Source organism: Musca vetustissima, unplaced genomic scaffold (genome assembly GCF_032173495.1).
Source record: "Musca vetustissima isolate MV318-11 ecotype Yass unplaced genomic scaffold, APGP_CSIRO_Mvet_v1 utg9712, whole genome shotgun sequence".
NCBI lineage: Eukaryota > Metazoa > Arthropoda > Insecta > Diptera > Muscidae > Musca > Musca vetustissima.
Genome location: NW_026879051.1, coordinates 136,605 through 157,239, shown reverse-complemented (window position 1 = coordinate 157,239; position 20,635 = coordinate 136,605). Strand labels below are relative to the sequence as shown.

General features: G+C 34.0%; 3 protein-coding genes across 3 annotated transcripts; 1 reads left to right on the top strand and 2 right to left on the bottom strand.

Moving 5' to 3' along the window:
• Window positions 1-1,048: 1,048 nt before the first annotated feature.
• On the bottom strand, window positions 1,049-4,829 carry LOC133323860 (dyslexia-associated protein KIAA0319-like protein). The gene is made up of 7 exons (XM_061532761.1): window positions 2,823-4,829; window positions 2,631-2,762; window positions 2,279-2,578; window positions 1,939-2,220; window positions 1,635-1,875; window positions 1,404-1,571; window positions 1,049-1,215 (listed from the first exon to the last, which is right to left on the bottom strand). Exons 1-7 carry the CDS (start codon window positions 4,827-4,829, stop codon window positions 1,049-1,051), a joined length of 3,297 nt encoding a protein of 1,098 aa, XP_061388745.1.
• A 1,811-nt stretch (window positions 4,830-6,640) lies between these two features.
• LOC133323859 (uncharacterized) lies at window positions 6,641-7,516 on the top strand. The gene is made up of 2 exons (XM_061532760.1): window positions 6,641-6,778; window positions 6,911-7,516. Exons 1-2 carry the CDS (start codon window positions 6,641-6,643, stop codon window positions 7,514-7,516), a joined length of 744 nt encoding a protein of 247 aa, XP_061388744.1.
• Window positions 7,517-9,596: 2,080 nt separating this feature from the next.
• Window positions 9,597-20,179, bottom strand: LOC133323853 (blastoderm-specific protein 25D). The gene is made up of 8 exons (XM_061532753.1): window positions 19,730-20,179; window positions 18,947-18,961; window positions 15,782-16,237; window positions 14,080-14,453; window positions 12,526-13,979; window positions 10,764-11,187; window positions 9,929-10,040; window positions 9,597-9,860 (listed from the first exon to the last, which is right to left on the bottom strand). Exons 1-8 carry the CDS (start codon window positions 19,974-19,976, stop codon window positions 9,613-9,615), a joined length of 3,330 nt encoding a protein of 1,109 aa, XP_061388737.1. The 5' UTR covers window positions 19,977-20,179; the 3' UTR covers window positions 9,597-9,612.
• Between the last annotated feature and the right edge of the window lie 456 nt (window positions 20,180-20,635).

Genomic DNA, 20,635 nt, shown 5'->3' with positions numbered 1-20,635 from the left:
TACTTAATTATATTTAGAAGGTACATACATACAATATTGTTGTTCACGATTATTATATTGTTTTTAAAATATATAGGAATATACAATATAATGCTTAGGGAATTCCCCGCTTTGCTTCTATTCTCATAATTTATATTTTAATCTTCATGTTTCACATCAACGTAACTCCAAATTAATCATTTGTATTATTTATGTAATGATATATTTCAAAAATACAACAATTATTTTTATCTTCTTCTGTTTGTATTTTTGAAACACTATGTATTCATTGACTAGTATGGTTTATAGTAGCTTGTGGTTAAATATGGCTGGGAATTCCCGAGGGAAAAAGTACATCACAAAATACAATAATTCAACTCTAAAGAATGACAGTGAATCTGGGAACAAAAATGGAAATATATATTTTTTGGTCATGGGCAATATTTGTCAGACTTACAATATAAAAAAATAAAATAAATAATTGGTAATAAAATAATTGCATATAAATCGCAACGAAATTGTATGCAAATTGCACTATTTAATGATTGGATACATACGCCTTACATACATACTTCTCCATAAATACACATACTATGCAAAGCTGAACGTTTCGAATGTTCATTCTAAAAGAACTTAACCATGGAATTGTATCAACATAAGAAAGTAGCTTTTCTAGGGACAATTAAAAATGGCAACATTCAAATCGGCTTTAAATGATCGACTAGTCAGTGCCAATTAGGTAAAAACGAATGACGCGTAGGTATATAATGGTGATATACTGTTTAATAATACATACGTATATACGTTATATGCAATACATAATACTTAAAATAAAGATGTGCGTAAATAACAAAAATGTTCAGGATTACGTAAAAATGTGAACACAAAAGGAACATACAAATATATAAGTTTAAGACAAGGAACATACAGATCATTATATTCGGACAATATACATACGTTCCCTTAAAGAAAAGCATTATTTAAGAAAACTATCACATAAACACAATTAAAATAAATTTGTATTGTTTGCTTAGCTTACTTCTTCTCGTTCTTCTTATTTTTGTTATATTTACGTCTTCACTTTCCGTCCATATTTCCCTGGGTATTTGCTGCGATCATGACCATTATGTTTGTTTTTAGATACACCATTTAAACGTAAAATTCCATTCGATTTAGAGCGTGATTCGAATAGAACATCAGAGTCCGTATCTGAATCCGTAAGGGATGTACGAGAATCTACAAAGAATTAAGGAATCAAATATTTAAACGAATCCAATAGGAATTAAGGAGGAACAAATAGATTTCATACAATACATATTTCATTAATTGCCCTTATGCACGTAATAATTTAACAATAACCCTCTCAGTTTATATAAACAGTTGAAGTGCTGTTGTAGTGCATTACATCATAAATATATACTTACAATTAGGTGCTTCTTCATCTTGTGTACCAATAAGAGAATATTTTTGAACTTTTGGTCTTGAACGAGGCTTTTTAGTTTGACGACAAGCTATGGCAATGCCCCAAAATAAAGCCGAAAGCATCAATAATGTGACAATAACACCCACAAATACATAAAGTACAGACCAATCTATAAAATAAAAAAATACAATTGAAAACATTTGTAAATGAAATTCAACAACTTAATCCATACCGCAATTGGCTTCCTCAATTCCCCAGAAATAACCAAATGAAGGCATCCAAAAGGCTTCACAAAAGCAGGCACGGGTATCTGAATTACAAACACCATGACCGGAACATGGATTTTGACAAACCACGGTCCGAACATCAGCAAACACTGTACCCAATATAGAGGCATCACGTTGCAGTTTTTCTTTTAATAGGCGTTCTATGGTCAGGCCATCGACAGGTGTGGCTTTGCCAGCCTTTTCAGTCTACAAAGAAATATAAACAAAAATTATCATTTACACGCAAAATAACTTGTATTTGGGTCCTACCTCCACATAGAATACCAAAATGGCTGCATTTGTCCTAGAATCATGTTGCAAATCACGAACTTGCACTTTCATATCACCCATTAGAAGACCAATTTTTTGCACAATCGTATTCAAAGAGGAATGTGTCAGCATTGAAATATTCATTGGCAATGTAAGTTGGATTAAATTCAAAAGCATTGGATCTGGGTGAACAAAAACACTAGCCGTATCTGAACTGGTCAAACCTTGTTCATCACTGACAGTCAATTTGAAAACATATCGGCCCGAAACAAGATTAGTGAGCTACAAAAACATATTCATAAATGAGTTGATAGAGATTGACCTATTTGTGTATACTTACAATCATGACTGGACTACTATCGGTAGTTCCCACAATTTGTCCAGCCGCCAAACTGGCATCTTCTCGAGTCCACTGATATTTTACCACCCCCAAGTCATCCGATGACAAAGATCCATTGAAATATATGGCCGACACTGGTAGAGTAATACTTTGGTCTCCTCCAGCATTGGCCACAGGTGGTGAATTTTTCTCTTGAACCACTTTTACCCAAATACTGTCTGTAGCCGTATTATTACTTTCGTCCATTACTGACAATTGGAATTCGTATATACCGAGGGTCAAACCAGTTGCATTTGCCACCTTAAGAAACAGATGTTAAAAATAATGTACAAGTTTGAATACCATCACATACCGTCTCATTTGATTTCAAAATTGAGGCTGAATTAGGTCCAGAAATTTCCTTCCATTCATATGATTTTATGCCGATGTCATCTGTCGATGCAGATCCATTCAACGTTACCCAATTGGTTGGCAGGTTTATTGTCTATTGAAAATATGTTTTCAGTTGTATTAACAAATCATTGTGAATTTAGTGAATAATTACCATGTTGACACCAGCTACAGCCACAGGTGGTGAATTAGTTGGAGGCTTTACAAAAACATGCACTTTTGCCGTACTCGATTGTCCGCTTCCATCTGTAACTTTCAACACAAACGTATACATGCCCTCTTCCAAGTTGGACAACTGTACATAAGGAGTTCTGGTATTTTGCATGTCTACCGCTTTGGCTTCATCACTAGCATCTTTGGTCCATTCCCAGGCTACAATTTCATGATCATCGGAACTGGCTGTTCCATTCAGTGTAACATTGTTGTTGGGCAAATACAGTATAACTGCATCGCCAGCATTTGCTACCGGAGGATAGTCAGTTCCTTTCAATACCGTTATATTTGCTGTTGTAGAGTTGGTAACATTATCCGTATCGGTAACAGTTAATTTGAATGTGTAATTTCCGGGTGAGGTCAAATCAGTCAACTGCAGTGTATTAACTTCGGGTAATTTAGGTTGATATCCTATGGGGCCAGAGACTACTTCCCAATGCCATAAAACAATCCTATCATCGTCGGTACTTGTACTGCCATCTAAAATTGCGTTAGTCGTGGGTTGTCTAATAGTCTGTTCACTGGGAGTAATAATGACTTGAGGAACACGATTGATGCGTTTCTCGGGCAAGACCGTTACATTAGCCATGGCTTCGCCATACGTACCATTGTCACCCGTCACAGTTACCTTAAAGGTATACAAGCCTTCGGAAAGATTCGATAACTTCACCTTTGATTGACTTTGGTCAGATATAGTGCCATTCATTGGGCTTTTGGGTTGGTTAATTAGTGTCCAAAGATATTTGTATTTCGTACTGCTTGACTCTTCGTCGGGCACAGTAAATGCAGCTAATGTAACTTCCTTTTCGGGCAAACGAACTTCTTTCGACACAACCGAAACCATTAATTTTTTATTAGCGTCTGTCTTGGGTGTTGGCTCAGATTCCGGTTTCTGTACTGTCGTGGCCTCATTTGAAGATGCCGAAGCCATCATTATATTGTGCGCTCCTCCCGATTCATCCAGCAAATTATAATCTATAGAATCTGGTACACATACACGCAGGTGATTGCGTATAAAACCTCGAACACATTTACAAATGCCTGTTGTTGAATCAACCGAAATACATTCTTCGTTTGGGGGACATCTGCTGCCACCAGATTCAGGGCTCCCATCCAGATTACAGGTTAAGAATTTTGTCAAAGCTGCTGACTCAGGTGATAAGTTTGCTCGATAATAGGCCAAATCCTCCGGTAATATACCCTCACTTTCATCCAAAGGTGAGGACATTAACAATTGCTTTACTCTCTTTTCGGCCAAAGGGAAATCATCTTCGTCGTAATTGTTGGGTATAACAGTTTCGCCACTCCGCGAGTAGTATGGTAATTTGTGAGGTTGTTTCCAGAAATTAAGTGAATTTATATTTTCATTTCCGTCACTCTCTTCAAAGGGTAGTATTTCGTTTAAGGCTTTCGATGCCTTCAAGGAATCCAACCATGAGAATTTTTCTTTCTCGCCATCGGCCCTTACAGGATTGACCAAGACCATTTGTATGCGTCCGGCTGAAGATCTACGTTCCTTGGGCAAACAGGCTTCGTTGCTGACACACCGCACATGGTAGCATTTGCGCTTAAACATAAAAACCACATTGCAAGTATTGTTTCTACCTTTTTCACAACAAGCCTCGACACATGTACGCAAATCTACTTCGCCCCCAGCATTTATATCATCAGTGGATGAAGGATATTTCTCAAAAATGCCCGACTTCGATTCATCGTGTGGCATGGCACTCTCAAAGACATAACGTACCATATTGGGACACAGGACTGTCAAATCACCTTCACCAACATTTCGTGTATTAACCGGAGTATCTCCCTGAGTAGCATCATGGCCAGCAGCACCCGCTCCCGATGATGGTGGTATGTCCGTTGTTACTACGGAGTCCATAGCCCATGTCGCCAACACATATGTTGTCATCAAAATAAAACACTTCATTTGCCAATTATTCATTTTGATGGCTAAATTTTACAAGCTTTGCAAATTCTAAGTACGCAACAACAATTTACCATAAGAACAAACAATTTTCTTCAATTTGTGCCTGTATTGAATAGCATTTTTGTCTACTCTCAATATAGCCACTTATCAATTTTTTCAGCCAAACAATGACGAAACGAATTTATTCTTTGAATTGGGGATATAGCTCAGTGATAGAACACAGACGAAAAATTATTGCTGGGTGAACAATAAAAAACAACCACCACCATCCGACCCCTTTCCATTTAACAATTTCTGTCAAAATAGCTTCTGACAATCAGCTGACAGCAGAATTTCAATAGCTGGCACAATTCCGATAACTGTTATCGATTTGCCATTCCAAAATTACGCTACGAGGTTCGTTCAAAAATGATATGTGTTTTTATTGTTTATTTGATATATACAGTTACCTAAAATAAATTGGGAAATGCGTTTAAAACTTTTAAAATATAGTAGTTGAGCGACATCGTTATTAGTGGGATATATCAAATCTTGGAACGACATATACCACTTTAAATATTTCTATCACCAGTCAGATATGATGAAATCGACGTATTCTGATCCAGAACTGGTCTGTTCACGTACTCAAAAGTGGTAAAAACATTTTATGTTAATAAAACAATTTCAATTAATTGAAAACTCACGCTAGTTCTGGAAGAGAGCACATACATTTATTGGGTCTCAAACGAATATTTCCATATGATGGACAGAATAAAACATGCATACAAAACCGGAAGAGTTCTAAATATTGAACGTTAAAGTTGGAATGTAATTTCGATACAAAAAACGTTATGGTTGTTTAACAATTCAGGCCTTGTTCAAGACTAATAATATACATGTCCGCCTCTCCGGCGCTCTACTATTACAAAAATCTAAAATTTCAAAATCAATGTGTTTTGTACAATATTCAGATATGATAGACAAGATTCGCAACACACACTTCAGGCCTTAAATTTCCCAAAGATACCCAACTAATGACACAATAGACTCGCTATAATCATTACCTAAGCTCAATAATCAGCTTGACTTCCAATACACTAGAACAAGAAGTCCCAAAAAAGTTCTGCCCTTTATTTGATATTGCTTACAGCGACCAATTTCGTTGGTCCCTGGACCATATAAAAAAATAAATATATATTTTAATTTTTAGTTAAAATAAGTGTAGTGTTGCCATAAATACCAACATCTTATAATTTCGTTTTCTAGATAAATATGTTTCCTCCGTTTTAAGGCAGATAAACTATTCTGGGAGAGTTCTAGATCCACGCCATAATCATGAATTATTTAAACTTGATAATACAAAATACAAACACCATCCCTGTGTTAAACGACAGCAAACATTGATTTCTATTCCCTACATACATTTATATTTGCTCTTCACACAAATCACTCTACATCGTACTACTATAAAACACAAGGAAACAGTGCACATACTAACAACATATACTCAACAAGTAGCAGAAAGGTGGTAAGAATGCAAGATTATAAAATTCATTGACCATCTAAAAAAAGTGTTGGTGTTTACTATATTAGAGTTAGCCTAAAGCCGGTATTGCATTTCAACATCAACGTCATTCATCCAGAATCCTCAAGAATATGCCCTTTCATGGACACTCGAGGTTGAACATTCGTTCAGTCTTATTTTTGTTGTTGAGAGCGAAACTTGCACCTGTTTTAGGACGGCAATTTATAACACGAAAGGAATGCAATCATCAATAAAACTGGTTGAAAATGTTGCAGTGGTATTGTTGTTGTTTGTGGCAGTAACACATTTGCCTTGCGTCAAAATGAGCCCCGATGAAGATGGACCACATGAAGAAACTGGGCGTATTGTCTACGATCAACGCCAAAGCGGAAAATATAATATCCATGTAGTGATAAAAGATGTGGCCATTATTGAAATGGGTCAAAATGAGTTTCAAGATGTATGTTTCTTTCTTCAAACTACATATATTTATGTATTTATTGTATTGAATAGAACAATTCGTAATCAAAGTTTTCGGATTTATTAAAAAACATTGTTTTTAAACTCTGATCCTTCATGTATTTATTTACAGACAAGTTATAACGATGAAGATTATTATTATGATGAAAATGATTTGACTGTTAAACCAATAACTCTTAATCCTCCAACAACAACTTCAACAATAAAACCGACGGTGGCAGCCTCTACTAACAATGGGATAATTGTTACTGCGCCAAATATTGATGGAGAAATACGAAACTCTAGTCCGATAACCATGGAAGCACACACTTATACTACACTTAATCAACAGCAAGAATCTGAGACCACTTTAAGTTCCAATATTTTATGGAATACTTTAACATCAATGATTTCTAGAAAACCAACAGTGGACGATTTAGTAACCACATTAAAGTCGCCTGGATATTCAACAGGTGAAACAACTGTACTGCCTTCCATTGATGTGAAGCCTCGTAGTAAAATAGAGCCAATATTTGCCAATGAAGAGTTTGCAAAATTCAGGGATGATGCTATGCCCCTAAGAAATTCAAAAATATATAAATTAAAAATTCGCAGATCCCATCAGCCATTATCGCCATCATCGAAGAAACTACAGGCAAGACGTTGTCGTTCTCATCAATCGAGAAATGCCAACGGCAATTGTAGCAATAAACGATCGACATCCGGATCCCTTTTGTAAGGAACATAATCATGTACATGCTTGTTGAATTTCGTTATGACATTTTTTTCTTTTCATTACATTCTACATCATTTTGTAAAGGAGTCGCCTCTTTAGCATGTTGATTAACTTACCGGTAGTATATGGAGAACAACAAGAAGACCACAGAGATGATTAAATTGAAATAATTTTTAATTGTAACTCTCTTCATTATTCATTTCATTTTTTTGAATAAACTATAACTATTACAATAAACGTTTCGTTTTAATGTCATATTTGTGTTGTGGAATTTGTATTTAAAAATTAATTTGCAATAAGTTTAGTCGTCTATATTTCGTTTTTTTCAGTTTATTTCTTTCTAAAATGTAAGTCAACATTCAATTAATTAAAATTTTTGTCTCCTTATTTTTATTGAGTAACAATAAAATAATTAACTTAAAAGTAAAAATTTTACAGGGTTGGGTATCCAATAAAAATATTAAAATTAAAAATAATTTAGTTTTGTTATTACTTACAATTTTGTAATAGAGGGAGGAGGTAAGGTGTGGAGCAAACATTTACAACATAAAGATAAATATATTAATACTTTTTTTTTGTTATAATTAGGATATGTACAAGATCCAATGAGTAAAAAATAAAAAAATCTATATATATTTAAACAATCACCAATTATTTGAACATCGATAAAAATCGAATTTCTTTTTAATGTTTTCAATTAGACTACATTCAGGAGAGCTTCTAAAAAATTCTCATAATAATTGCCAAAATGCAATTAAAAATAAAACAATTGGACTGAAATAATAGTTAAAAGTTATTAAATAATGTTGTTTTTGTAAGAATTAAAGATAGATTCAAAAATGGATAAGAATTCGAATAATATCATCATAATACTGTATTTTGAATATAATTGGAATTATTTAACGAAATGTGTATATGTAATTTATTTTTGGGGGAATTAAATTATAATGTAATCTACACTTTAGAATATGGTTATGATCACTTGAGTTTAAGAATTGTTACTGGTTTGTTTGGTTTATTTATGGCTTCATTTGTTCAAATAATTGTAATAATTTGCCAATAAAATTAGGTAAATTTTTTTATTATTAGATTATATTTTTGCAACAAGTCGAGTTCTACTCGGCCAGAGAATGTCAGAGAAAGAATTTAAAAGCCATAACCAAATATTTGGAGTGTATTACATGGCGGCTCTAAAAACCGATGATCCACAAAAAATTTGAGTATTACTTTTTGTAAAGAAAATGATGATATTACTATTTTTAATTTGTCTAGGGATAATATACACAACGTGATGTACTTTTCAAATAAATATTATAAAAAAGGCAATGAGCAAAAGCAGTATATTACTTCGATCAACAATTTCATAAAGAAACGAAAAAGAAATACAATCAAGTATTTTGCAAGCTTAACACACAAATTTCACTATTTACGAATAAACATATTTTTTAAAACTATGGGCTTTGTCTAAACAAAATACTGCGCCAAATAAAATTTGTTCTACGATTCATATTTTTAGTGTCTTGTGCGCATTTTAACAACATAACTAAATATCTTCTTAATGTTTATTTCTTTTTGGGATTTCAAAGAGATTTCGTTTGTTTCTGGCATTGTACATTGGATTATTAAATGTCTTTTTTCTATTTCGTTGTAACCGAAAATATTAGGTTTAAAATTAGTTAAATATTTAGTGTTTGTTAGAATTAGTATATATTAGTAGTAGTTGCAGTTTATTGGAAGGCATTGTGGCTACAACTGCAGTGCTATGACCTTTCTAGTTTCATTTGTGGCGATAGATTTTTAGAGATTGGGAAAACTATTGGAATAATTTTGGTTCTTATTAATGGCATAAATAAAAAAGTCTTAAACTGTTCCGAGTGGTGGCCGTTCGGTAATATTGCGTATAATTGTGACGCAGACACGCTTTAAAGCAAATACGGATGCTTAATGTCGACTTACAATAACAACATATACATTTCCTAATGACAATCGTCAATTTCCAAGAACATCCTTTGCATTTTCGGGGTTATGCTGGGGGAGTTCTTACCTTTAACTTATATCCTTCAAATATCTTTGCGTGTAGTATATCATATTTTAACAATTTAAGGCATTCCTGGTAGTACTGAACAATTTGGTCTTTGTTGGGGCTGCTGTTGGAGCATACTAGCACGTACCCTCTGCTGCTCTAGCCTCTGCACCGATGCTGTCAAATGGGAATTTTCCACATACAAATCTTTGACCAATATATCGGCCTTTTGTAAACGTTGCACCTGTTCAACAATCAACGCACCCTGAGCTTCTAAACGACCATGCAATTCATTCAATTCTATCTGGTGATTGCGCCAAGATTCTATAAAAATTAATAAAAGAAAAAATACAATTACTGTTTGACTATTTCCCTACGTTTCTTCAACTTACGTTGCATTATGGACTCTGTGTACTGCTGTTGTTGTTTGATGACATTTTGTAAATGACGATTTTTCAATTCCAATTGATTAACTCTTTGAATTAATGATGGATGTGCCGTTCTCTATATAAAAGACAAATATTTGCAATGATCAATACATCGAATTTGTATACAATTTTTTGATTTCGATATATTCAATAACAACTGTTCTTATAATAAAATGTAAAATTTATATCAGTCTGTGATCAATTCCAACGTCTGACTGGTATAGAATATTATTTATATTCTAATTTTATATAATATTTCCTACATTCACAACATTTTATCGATTTTAGATGCTTTAACCCTTTGACGTATTTCCACGAGTCTGACTCGTGGTACAATTTCTGTGCCTAAATTGATTATCACGAGTTTAACTCGTGGTGTGTAGAAGTGTACATTTGATGAAAAGAGTGCAATTTTCCCGTTATTTTCAGCTAATAATGTGAACAAAAAAATTGTTGCAGTTGAGTACAAAGTCTAATGCAAATCAGTTGTCTAATTATCAATTTTGCATCAAACCCGGTTTACTTAGTGCAAGTTGTGTGCTAACAGTTGGAAGCGAACTTCGTTGCGCTAATTGATACGTCAAAGGGTTAAGGACGAGTTTGTAAACATGTTTCTGACTGAGAGTGTTGCATGATACTTGGAACATTGTTAAGAGAAAAAAAAAACAATATGCAATTAATTTCGAATAATCGACAAGAAATTCTATTTGAGACAAGTATACGAACAAAACAACTTTTATAGACAAAACCCCGGGGGAAAATAATGAATAAGCGTCTAGTGGACACAGTTAAAACTTACCGCATATGCCTTTTCTAACACTGGTTTAGCTTCTTGCAATTGCTGAAGTTCCATTATCAAACCATCCCTTTGCAAAGATAAATCCTTTATCTGTTCCTTTAGTGAAAGTTCAAAGAATTTCAAACGCTTTAGCTCTTCTTTCATAACACTCGGTGTTGGACTAGTTGAACTATTCTTTATGCTGGCATTGGATTTGTTAGCCATTTGTATATTACGCTGTTGTAGGCTGTGATTCGAATGTATACTGTGCGTTTCGAAACTTTTACCGGATGCTGTCGAGGAGGTTTCACAATCGGCAACATCTCCCGCTTCGGAAGGTGCAGTATTTTGCGATTGTGACTGACTGGGTTTCTCTATCGGCGACTGCAACGATGTTTGTGGCGGTGTGCTGAAAATTGTAGTTTCCGAAGTTGTTAAATTTAGACTAAAAATAAACCAAAAGAAAAATGCAGACAACACAACAATTGTTTGTTAGTTTCGTGTGTTATTTCTTGAGTAGCAGATGAGTTCTTTGTGTATGTACAAGAATTTGTCTATTTTATCATATATGTTGGGTTCCCGTAACCAACTATATCATAATGTCGACACACGTGGACTTTATTATTTTTGAGTATGAAAAAGTTTCTAAAATTTCAATATGAACTTATTTATGGAACAGATTAGTACGTGACTTTCTATTCTTAAAATACATCAAATCGAGTGACACCGTTAAATCAAGTTTAATATGAATCTCTAATTATATATCCATATGATATATTTATTTAGGCACACTTATAGAGAAAAGAACGCGCGCACAAATATTACAAACTGGGTGTTAACGTGTACTCTTCGTACTTATTAAACATTGAAGTCATTTTATTTCTTATATTTATTCTAAGTGTTTCATAAATAATCCATCAAATTTACCAAACCAGAAATTGCCCAATAAAAATCGAATTATATTTAAAAATACCAGCACCATATAATAATATTATATATTCCGATCATGGTTGACCTATATATTTAAATTTTCCAACTTGTTAATATTTTAGAATCGCTGTCTCGTTGATCTGTACACTACACATAATAGTCTCAAATGACAATCTTATATGATGCATCTGTACCACCATTTCACCAAATGTAATACCCAAGAAATAGAACGACGATTCACAAACACAATCATGCAAACAACAAACGAACGAACGGTACTTTCCAAACAATAATAAAAATAAAACAAAAAAATATCAATATATGTCAGCACATTCAATAGATATATACAATTTTTATTAATAAATATAAAATAACACCTATTAGTAGTTGTCAATTTTAAAATAAGCTTAAAATAAAATTAAATTATAAATGCATTACTTAGATTTTAGTTGCCAATTTTCTTTCTCTATGAGATCCCTTACTGAACTTAAAGTTCATTTATTTAGAATATTTACATAAGGCAGGTTTATGGAATTAAAAGTGTTATGGATCGGGTTAATACTATTGTGGGGTGTTGTTATGTGGTAAGGACGCGCGGGTGGATTGTGTCATGGGGATAGGGTTAGATATTAAATATTTCCGATAAGCCGATTAAGGAAACGTTTTGGAAATTGCACTTGCATGTTATGGGATATCAAAGGAAATGAGCAGCTAAAAAATGAGTGGGGTTTAAAAAATATTTAAATTAAAATTAAATTAAAGTGGAAATGAAATTGCCTTTGCTTTCCAAAAAAGCATTTATGCAAGTTATAGTACTTTGATGTAGGCGAAGGGATTCAAATTAAGTACTCACCGTACTGCGTTATTGCTCAACGGCGCTACCGGCATAAGGGTAGGTAAATTATTATCCACAGACTGTTGACAATTTTTCGAGGGTTCCTGTATGGTGCTTTGGTGCCACAGATAGCTAATAGGGGAGCTGGCGGGGCTGCATGATTCGGCCAAATTCATGGCATTACTGGCAGCATTTTCTGGTTTTAGTTCATAGGCCCCAGTCAAAATTTCAACACTTTCTCCCAGACGCAAACGAAGATCTTCGATTTCATTTTGCAACATTTCAATTTCTTGAGATTTTTCTTCAAACATTTTTCGAGCATTCTCTCGAATTTCCTCAGCTTCGGCTTCCAAGTCAGCATATTGCTGTTCCAGCATATCCTTTTCTTCGATGGGCGAAAGGCGACCGTCCTTGCTGAATTGTTCCTCATATTCACGTACTTTTTCCATAAGCTCAGTGAATTTTTTATCGCTTTCCTGTTGCTCCTCTTCATAAATTTGTCGCTCTTTTTCAAATAGGGCCCTTTCTTCGGTCAATTTTGCTTGCCAGTAATCTTCACAATCCTCATAGGCCTTTTGCATTTGTTCCAAACTAGCCTCCAATTCACGGCAACGTTCTTCAGGAGTGGGTGAACATGACTCCGTACCATCTGCAATAACCACCTTTTGTGGTGCTGCTTCTTTGGCCACCTTCAATTCCTCTTCCAAATCTTTAATACGTTTACGTAGGCTTTCAATTTCTTCTTGGGCCTGCTTCAATGTTTTTGTTTGCTGTGAATTTTGCAATTCCGAATTTAAAGCCATCCATTCACCACTGGTGTCACTATTTTCACTGCAAGTGTGTGTTTCATCATTGGCGCATTTTCTTAATTTTCCTAGACGTGGGCTTTCTTCAATGAGCCTTGTTTTTGTTGGTGAATCGCCACGACGTTTGGTAGCAGTACTTCCAGAATTAGTGTCGCTTTCTTCTTGATTGGACGCAGTGGCCTCTTCTGGAGAAGCCATTGCCTTTTTACTCTTTATTTTCATCTTATTCATTTCATGATGTAATGATTCAACTTCAGCCATAAGTTCGTCATTTTTATCCCGCAAATTACAGTTTTCTAACTGTAGTTTGGAAATTTTTTCTACCAAAGTTAAAACTTCATCATCCGCCACACTCTTGTCGTGTGACTCGCGATATTGGCCGTCGTGTTTCTTCTCATCCATATCGGTTAGCTCACGTTGGAGTTCAATATTTTTTTCCAGCAATTCGGTGATTTGTTTTTGCATTTTATGCTGCTCAGACTCCAAGTCTTCGTTCTCTTTTCGTACTAATTCCAATTCGGTTTTTAATTTTATTTCATCTTGTTCAAAGGTTTTAATGCGTGCTTCCAAACGTGAATTGAGATTACACCAGTTTTCCCGGTCACTAGCCAAACGAGCCGTTAAATCTCTAACAACCCCGGCATGTTTTTGTTCCAAGAGACGAATCTGTGCAAAAAGTAAGAAGAGATTAACCGATTAGTATAACAAATCCATAAGAAAAAACTAACGATTTAAGACAAATGATTTCTTTATCGAAAATACTTACTTCTTTTTTGGTAGCATCTTCAAGCGAAGCATGCCTCTCGTCGATTTCTACTGCCAATAAAGCAATGCGTCTGTTGGCATCCTTATTATCCGATCTAAGCTTAGAATTCTCATCGTGTAGCTGTTTAGAAGTTTGCCTTAAATTCGCCAACTCCACTGATTGCAATGCCAAGCAGGCCTTCATCAATGCCTGTTGAGGCTCTTCATCCAAATTTGGTATTTCTTCTTCCATTACCTTGTTCAATTGGGCCAAATTTATTTCATCGCTATCAAAACCCAATGCCAACAGAATTCCACGACCATTGGGTATGTTTGATCGTTCCCACAAATCCAAAATGGTATTGACGGGTAGGGTTTCCATTAAACCGGGAGTATCTGGTAAATAATATTGAATTTTGGGTTAGTTAAGTCTTTTAAAATTATTAATGCCACGTTTTTAATATATAAAACCCGAACCTTTAATACGGAATAGAGGATTGCAATATAAAATCTACATGAAAATCAGTTCCATATTTATTATATTCAATATTTTACCTTATGTGAATTAAAAAAAAATCAAAAGGAAAAATAAAGACAAACTAAAAAATGATTTCGTTAAGGGTGTAGAAAGAAAAGTGGAAGTTAGAAAGATAGATATAGGGTGTGCTAGAACTGATTCTACAAAAAACACTAAATACAAGGTGCTTCTCATAGGATGTTTTACATATGTATTACTACAGCTATTTGATTAGACCACTCTAAAAAGAGCGTGTAGTTTATACCACCAGCCGTTTTTAATGTTTGTTCTGTATTTGGATATTTTGTTTTTTATTTTTATTTTTTTTTCATTTATCTTATTGCCATTAAGTCAATTCAAAACAAACCTTTAGTCAATTGTCCGGCATTTAAATGAGCTTTGCTTAACTCCCATTCATAGGAACTCCAAACAGCGTGCATGGCAGATGAAAGATTTTTCAAACCTATATTTTTACATTTTGTTTTGTGAATTTGAAAAGTGAATAAAGTCAAAATGTTTACTATCCAAATATTACAGATATCAAATACAATTTTAAGCATTACTTGAAGAATAAATAAGACACATAGATGTCTGCGACGACATTGCAGGGACGACTGACAGAGCTACAGCAGCTATACAATCACAAAAGCCTAGGCAGAATACTTATTGAATAGGTTATGACAATGACAAAGAAAGGAAAGAAGCCAATTCGTGAAAATTGGCCAATTTTAATGATTTTAGTTTGGTTATAGGCTGTTTCTGCTAGCTGATGCACGCAGACACTACTAACTGCTGAAAACAACAGCTTTTGTTCGAAGTAATGAGGCTAAGGTGCGCAATAAAAGTATGAATTGAATGAGATCGTAATGAGGGCACTGCTTAAGAAAGCCAATGACGATTTAATGAGTGTGTACAAGAAGCCGACTAGAAAATCAAAAGTGGTTTCAATGCAAACTGTTCCTGTTTCAAACCTAAGCGCCTGAACAGATTCTTCAAAATGCTTTCCCCATTTATAAATGTTGATGTTGCCCATTAATGGAAATATGACCCCATTTCGTTAATAAGACAAGTTTACGAATAATGAAAACAAAAGCTTTAGAAGATGTTTGCTGAGGTTAAAATAAAGCACTGACATGTTAAGAAAGAAAATGAATTCGAAAAATAAAACCAATTTTGGCCTACTAAAAGTGTTTCAAATAATACTTACCGAGAGATTCAACGCTACTGCTAAGAGGTTTCTTTGCTAACTGTATTAAAGAATCGTTACCAATTTTTGCCTTGTTTTGTAATTTTGCCTTATTCTGGTTGAATAGATTCCTTTGTGCAGGCAACGAAGCACATCGTTTTAGTTTGCTTTCTGTAACACCAACAGTTTGACGACGTCTTGTGCCAGGAATGTCGGTTTGTGACGTGGATCTTTGAACTTGTTGTGTTACACATTCACGATGTGAGTTGGAGTCTTTTTCATCTGTGGAATCTTCTGAATCCGAAACACTGGCATCTCCACTCTTTGGGTTGTGTGGCCTGGAACGACGACCATATTTTTTGGTACCTACCACCAACTTGGGTGAAACTTCTCGATCCGAAGACTCTGGGGGACTGTCTATAAATGTTTCTTCTTGATCCAATTGATGTTGTTGTTCAGAAATAACTAATGATCGTTCTGCAAATAAAAGGTGGAATGAGGAATTAGTTTCAACTTCAACGTATCACAATACCGCATATCTTACGTAAGTATCTTGCCAAATCATCCATTGTTGGATCGACGTATGTTTTGGCTTTTCGATAAAAGAAATGAGTACCCATTTTTTCTTAGTTGATTACGCTTTTAAAGCAATATTTGAAAATCTGATCGGTCTTTATCACAATATGTCTTAAAGACAACTGATGTCGAATTCAAGTTTGCACGGCTATTTAAAGGACTCGAGAAATGTGGAACCAAACTAGGTAGACTGATTACACATTCTAGAACCTTCCGTGAATAAGAATTTCCCACATGTGTAAGCTAAGCTAGCTGATTAGACGAAGAGTCTACCTGAATATGTAGCAGTCATATAGTAAAGGACATGCTATAAAAGTCAGGTGTTTCCAATGGTCGAAAACATCTTACTAGGTAGTAAGGACTTACCAAAGTTGTTGCTGACAAAAACAAATGGCAAACTATTCACACATACTTCAATTGTCCCTTCCGAACATATGTTTACCTACAATTTATTATTGGCAATAATCTTCATTTACGATCAAGCCATAAGATTTAAATGACCGCAATAAAAATTCAAACTAATACTCAATAACAGATTACAGGATTTTACTATCACTCGCATCTCACGTACTCACATATGAAACTAATTACCAAACATAAATTCGTTCCAAATAATAAATCATTTGCAAATCATACACAATTTAAAATTTGTAAATATATACTAAAATCTATAGGAATACTTTAATCGGCTGCCTTTCTCCCTTGTGGACAATGTCATACTTCCCCACAAATAAATAGCTTGTTTTTATAAAAACAAACTGGGATTCAGCCTGACTATTTTGTATGTATTGTAATATATTTTAATATTGAATTATATTCTATCAAAAAGTGGCTCACAGATATGTTTAAATGATGTCATGAAAACCTATTACTTTCGTTCTGTATGAAACACTACCAATTCGTTTATGACGGTCAAGCGAACGAAGAATTTGATCGATATAAGCGTTTTAATCGATATCAAATAAAATGCAAAACTTTACTCAGGACTTTTGAATACAGTCGTTATAAACAATTTAGACTGTATTTACATTTTTGGCTATCAGGAAAACAATGTATTACAAGCGTTGTTTACGCTATAAAAAACCAAATTGTATTACATGTAAAATAAATTATAAGAAAATAATCTAAATAAGTGTTTACAAGGGTAATTTAGGAGGAAATTGCTCTAAACGAATACAAACATTTAAAACGACTTGCTGTTATTTCGACCAACAATATATGACAGAAAGATAGTCGATGGAAAAGCAAAAATCCTGTTTGGATTGGATGAATTTTTCACATGGTTATAGTCTCACAAAGTCAAAGTCTCAAAAATGAATCAATTGTATGTTCAGAATTGTATTTTTTTAAATACCATACCATAGCACATACAATTTTCTATAAGCACGGTTAATTTTAGAGATAAATTGCTGTATGCGATTGTACCATCCAAGCTAAATTTGTAGATCTTATTAAGCGGTAAAACATTGCTGATGAGTGAAAATCAATATTATTATTTGTATTATTATTTTTTGTCTATGCTAAACGGTTATAAAAATCGGTTGCTTCTCTCATAACGTATTTCCCTGAAGATAACTTCCGAAGAAGTCGAAATATTGGAAAATAAAAATAAACCAAAACTAAAAACCATAACCATCGAGTTTTTCAATTGACCTAGAGCCAAACAAAAATCCACAAGAATTAACATATCACAGGTCAACAATAACAACAACATTAATCGATAAATATTTCGAGTAGTTCACGTGCAGTACGTATTTTTTGAAAATCCACTCCAAGTCGAAAAACTTAAAATCAGTTAATGTTAACACGAGTTGAGTAGAAGCACCTTTTCTACATAATGGAAGACATGGTTTTAATCTTAAATTCTTTTAACCTCTGAAATACGTAATTTAGCCATGCCGAGAATTGGATAACAGGTTCCCAAAGTCGGCACCATGTTTTATAATTGTAATATTTTAATAAATAAAATTATTTTATATAACTTGTTCAATACAACACTAATGGAAATGTCTGGTAATAATAATTTATTAATAAAAATATCAGAAAAATCTATTAAATATATAATTTTTGTTTAACTAAAATGCGACTTAGTAAACATGACATGACGGCAATTGGAAAAAAGTGCAGACTATTGGCAAAAAGGCAATATTTTACCTAATTATCAATTTACTAAACTTTAATACAAATTAATTCAACAAACGTTTATTGCATCGGGGAGTAAACAAAATCTCGAAACAGATGTACCTAAAAACAATATAGTGGAAAAATGCACTCGGGTTGGTGAAACGTTTAAAATGAGAAAATCCGACGTTTAAAAGTGCCGACTACTGGTGCACTTAATCTAAAAATAAGCGGCATAATATTAAGTTGTTTTTCCCAAAATTAAATCCTCGATATGTTTTTGATCGCTATCGGATTCGCAGTCAGGACAATTTTCTTATATGTGTACCAAAGATCATTGAAGTAGTACAAAAAAAAACGATTATTTGAAAATGGAAAATAAAAAATAGGCAATATTGCACATATTTAAGCTATCCTCTTCTAAAGTCTAGGTTCCCTTTCCTGATCATCATCAAAACACCCAACGAATGCCAAACCCTTTTCTCATACCGATCATTACCGAACCTAAATACTTAAGTCGGTTGTAAGGGTATTACAATTAATACCCTTATATCGTATTGGCTATATTGAATACGATATATTACAAACAGTTCCTTGTTCGTTTGTTAACAAATATGGTTTAATGAAGGTTTCACACCATTTTCTCATCTTTATCCAGTGCTGTTATTTTCAATTCCATGTATGGGTTAAATTTATAAGTTCACAACGTTGCATGTCATACATACATGTATCATGTTGCAGTAGTTATTAATTATCGCATATTTCTTTTAGCCAAAAGCAATACAACCCACACATACATACTATTAATTCCGATGGGTATGTTAAAAGCTAAGCAAATGTCAATCGATTACTAGCATTGTGTAAGACAGACTAATTAATGCTATTTATAGAAAATGGCAATCCAATATCCCCCAAAAGTGTATGTATGTAATATATCCAACAATCACCTATCTATCTTAGGTGTTCGATATGGTGATAAGGAAAACACCTTTAGCAAATTTGTTAATTGTTCTAATTATTAAAGTACGAGCCATATGAGGGTATATACGAACAAAAGACGGTTTATCTTGATTGTCTGATAGTGAGTATCGATTTGACGTAATACCTTTACGGTGAAAGTCTGACAGCGATTTTATGAAAATCAGAACAAGGAGTCGCTCACATTACTCTCCGACTTACCCACGACATTTCCATCGTTGTCTTCGACGACACCCTTTTCTGTTGACTTACTTTGCTCGTTCGCTGTTGAACTGCTCCCGCCTCCACTGCCACTGCCACCGCCATCCAACTCTGTGCCCAAGAAGTTAAGCAACGCTTCTTTGAAATTCTCAAAGGTAACGTGTGAGGTACGGCCCTCGGCTGCCAAATTTTCGATAAGCACTTTTCCTTTGTCTCTCAATTCCAGGAGACCACAGAGTCTCCTTAGGGACTGTTCATCTAGATAGCCACACTGTTGGCCATCACAACTGTTAAACATTTGATACAATTTCAGTTCATAGGGGTCTTGAGAATATTCCATCTTTGTTTCTCTTTGCTTTCTTTTTTGTTTTTCTTTTGCCTTGTTAACTGGAAAACTAGACTCAGCCTTATGCTGTCACTGTCGACAATGTCTTTCCTCAATCTGTTCCCGGTCGCGTTTGCAAGACCACCACATGCAACGACAATGATGTCTTTGATTGTTTGGTATTTGAAGACAAAAAGACGACGAGCACCACCACATAAAAAACTTTTTTTGGTAAATTCGCAATTCTAAACACTTTCTCTTATTTAATTAGCATTTAGTATTTCTCTTAAACTAGATTTCGTAGCACCGACGTTGTAAATCGCCACAATATTTTACTTAGTAAGGAATATTAAAATAAAATTAGAAATTAATTATTTTTTCGTCGTGCGATTGTGTTTTTCTCTGGGGTGATTTAATTCTTCTTCTTGTTTCCATTAGAAAACAAACTGCACTCAGATTGAAATGATAACAGCAACAAAAAGGGAGCAAAAAACGTACATAGAAAGAATGTGGCCAATATAGCAATTTTGGGGCAAACATTTTTATTGGGTGATGACAAACTACTCAAAGTGGCAATTACTATGTAAAATAAAACTAGTAGAATTATAAATTTAAATTAAGGTAAAAAATATTAAAAATATAAATTTCATTCTGATAAATTTAATTAACATTGA

Excerpts from the sequence above, each read along its gene's own strand:
- LOC133323859 (XM_061532760.1), top strand. The coding sequence starts at position 6,641 with ATGAGCCCCGATGAAGATGGACCACATGAAGAAACTGGGCGTATTGTC. Across the intron at positions 6,779-6,910 it reads GTCAAAATGAGTTTCAAGAT|ACAAGTTATAACGATGAAGA; the intron begins GTATGTTTCTTT and ends ATTTATTTACAG.
- LOC133323853 (XM_061532753.1), bottom strand. The coding sequence starts at position 19,976 with ATGGAATATTCTCAAGACCCCTATGAACTGAAATTGTATCAAATGTTT. Across the intron at positions 11,188-12,525 it reads TTGAGCAATAACGCAGTACG|TCTAAATTTAACAACTTCGG; the intron begins GTGAGTACTTAA and ends GTTTATTTTTAG. Across the intron at positions 9,861-9,928 it reads CACAGAGTCCATAATGCAAC|AATCTTGGCGCAATCACCAG; the intron begins GTAAGTTGAAGA and ends TAATTTTTATAG.
- LOC133323860 (XM_061532761.1), bottom strand. The coding sequence starts at position 4,829 with ATGAATAATTGGCAAATGAAGTGTTTTATTTTGATGACAACATATGTG. Across the intron at positions 2,579-2,630 it reads TTTTGAAATCAAATGAGACG|GTGGCAAATGCAACTGGTTT; the intron begins GTATGTGATGGT and ends CTGTTTCTTAAG. Across the intron at positions 1,876-1,938 it reads TTTTGGTATTCTATGTGGAG|ACTGAAAAGGCTGGCAAAGC; the intron begins GTAGGACCCAAA and ends ATTTCTTTGTAG.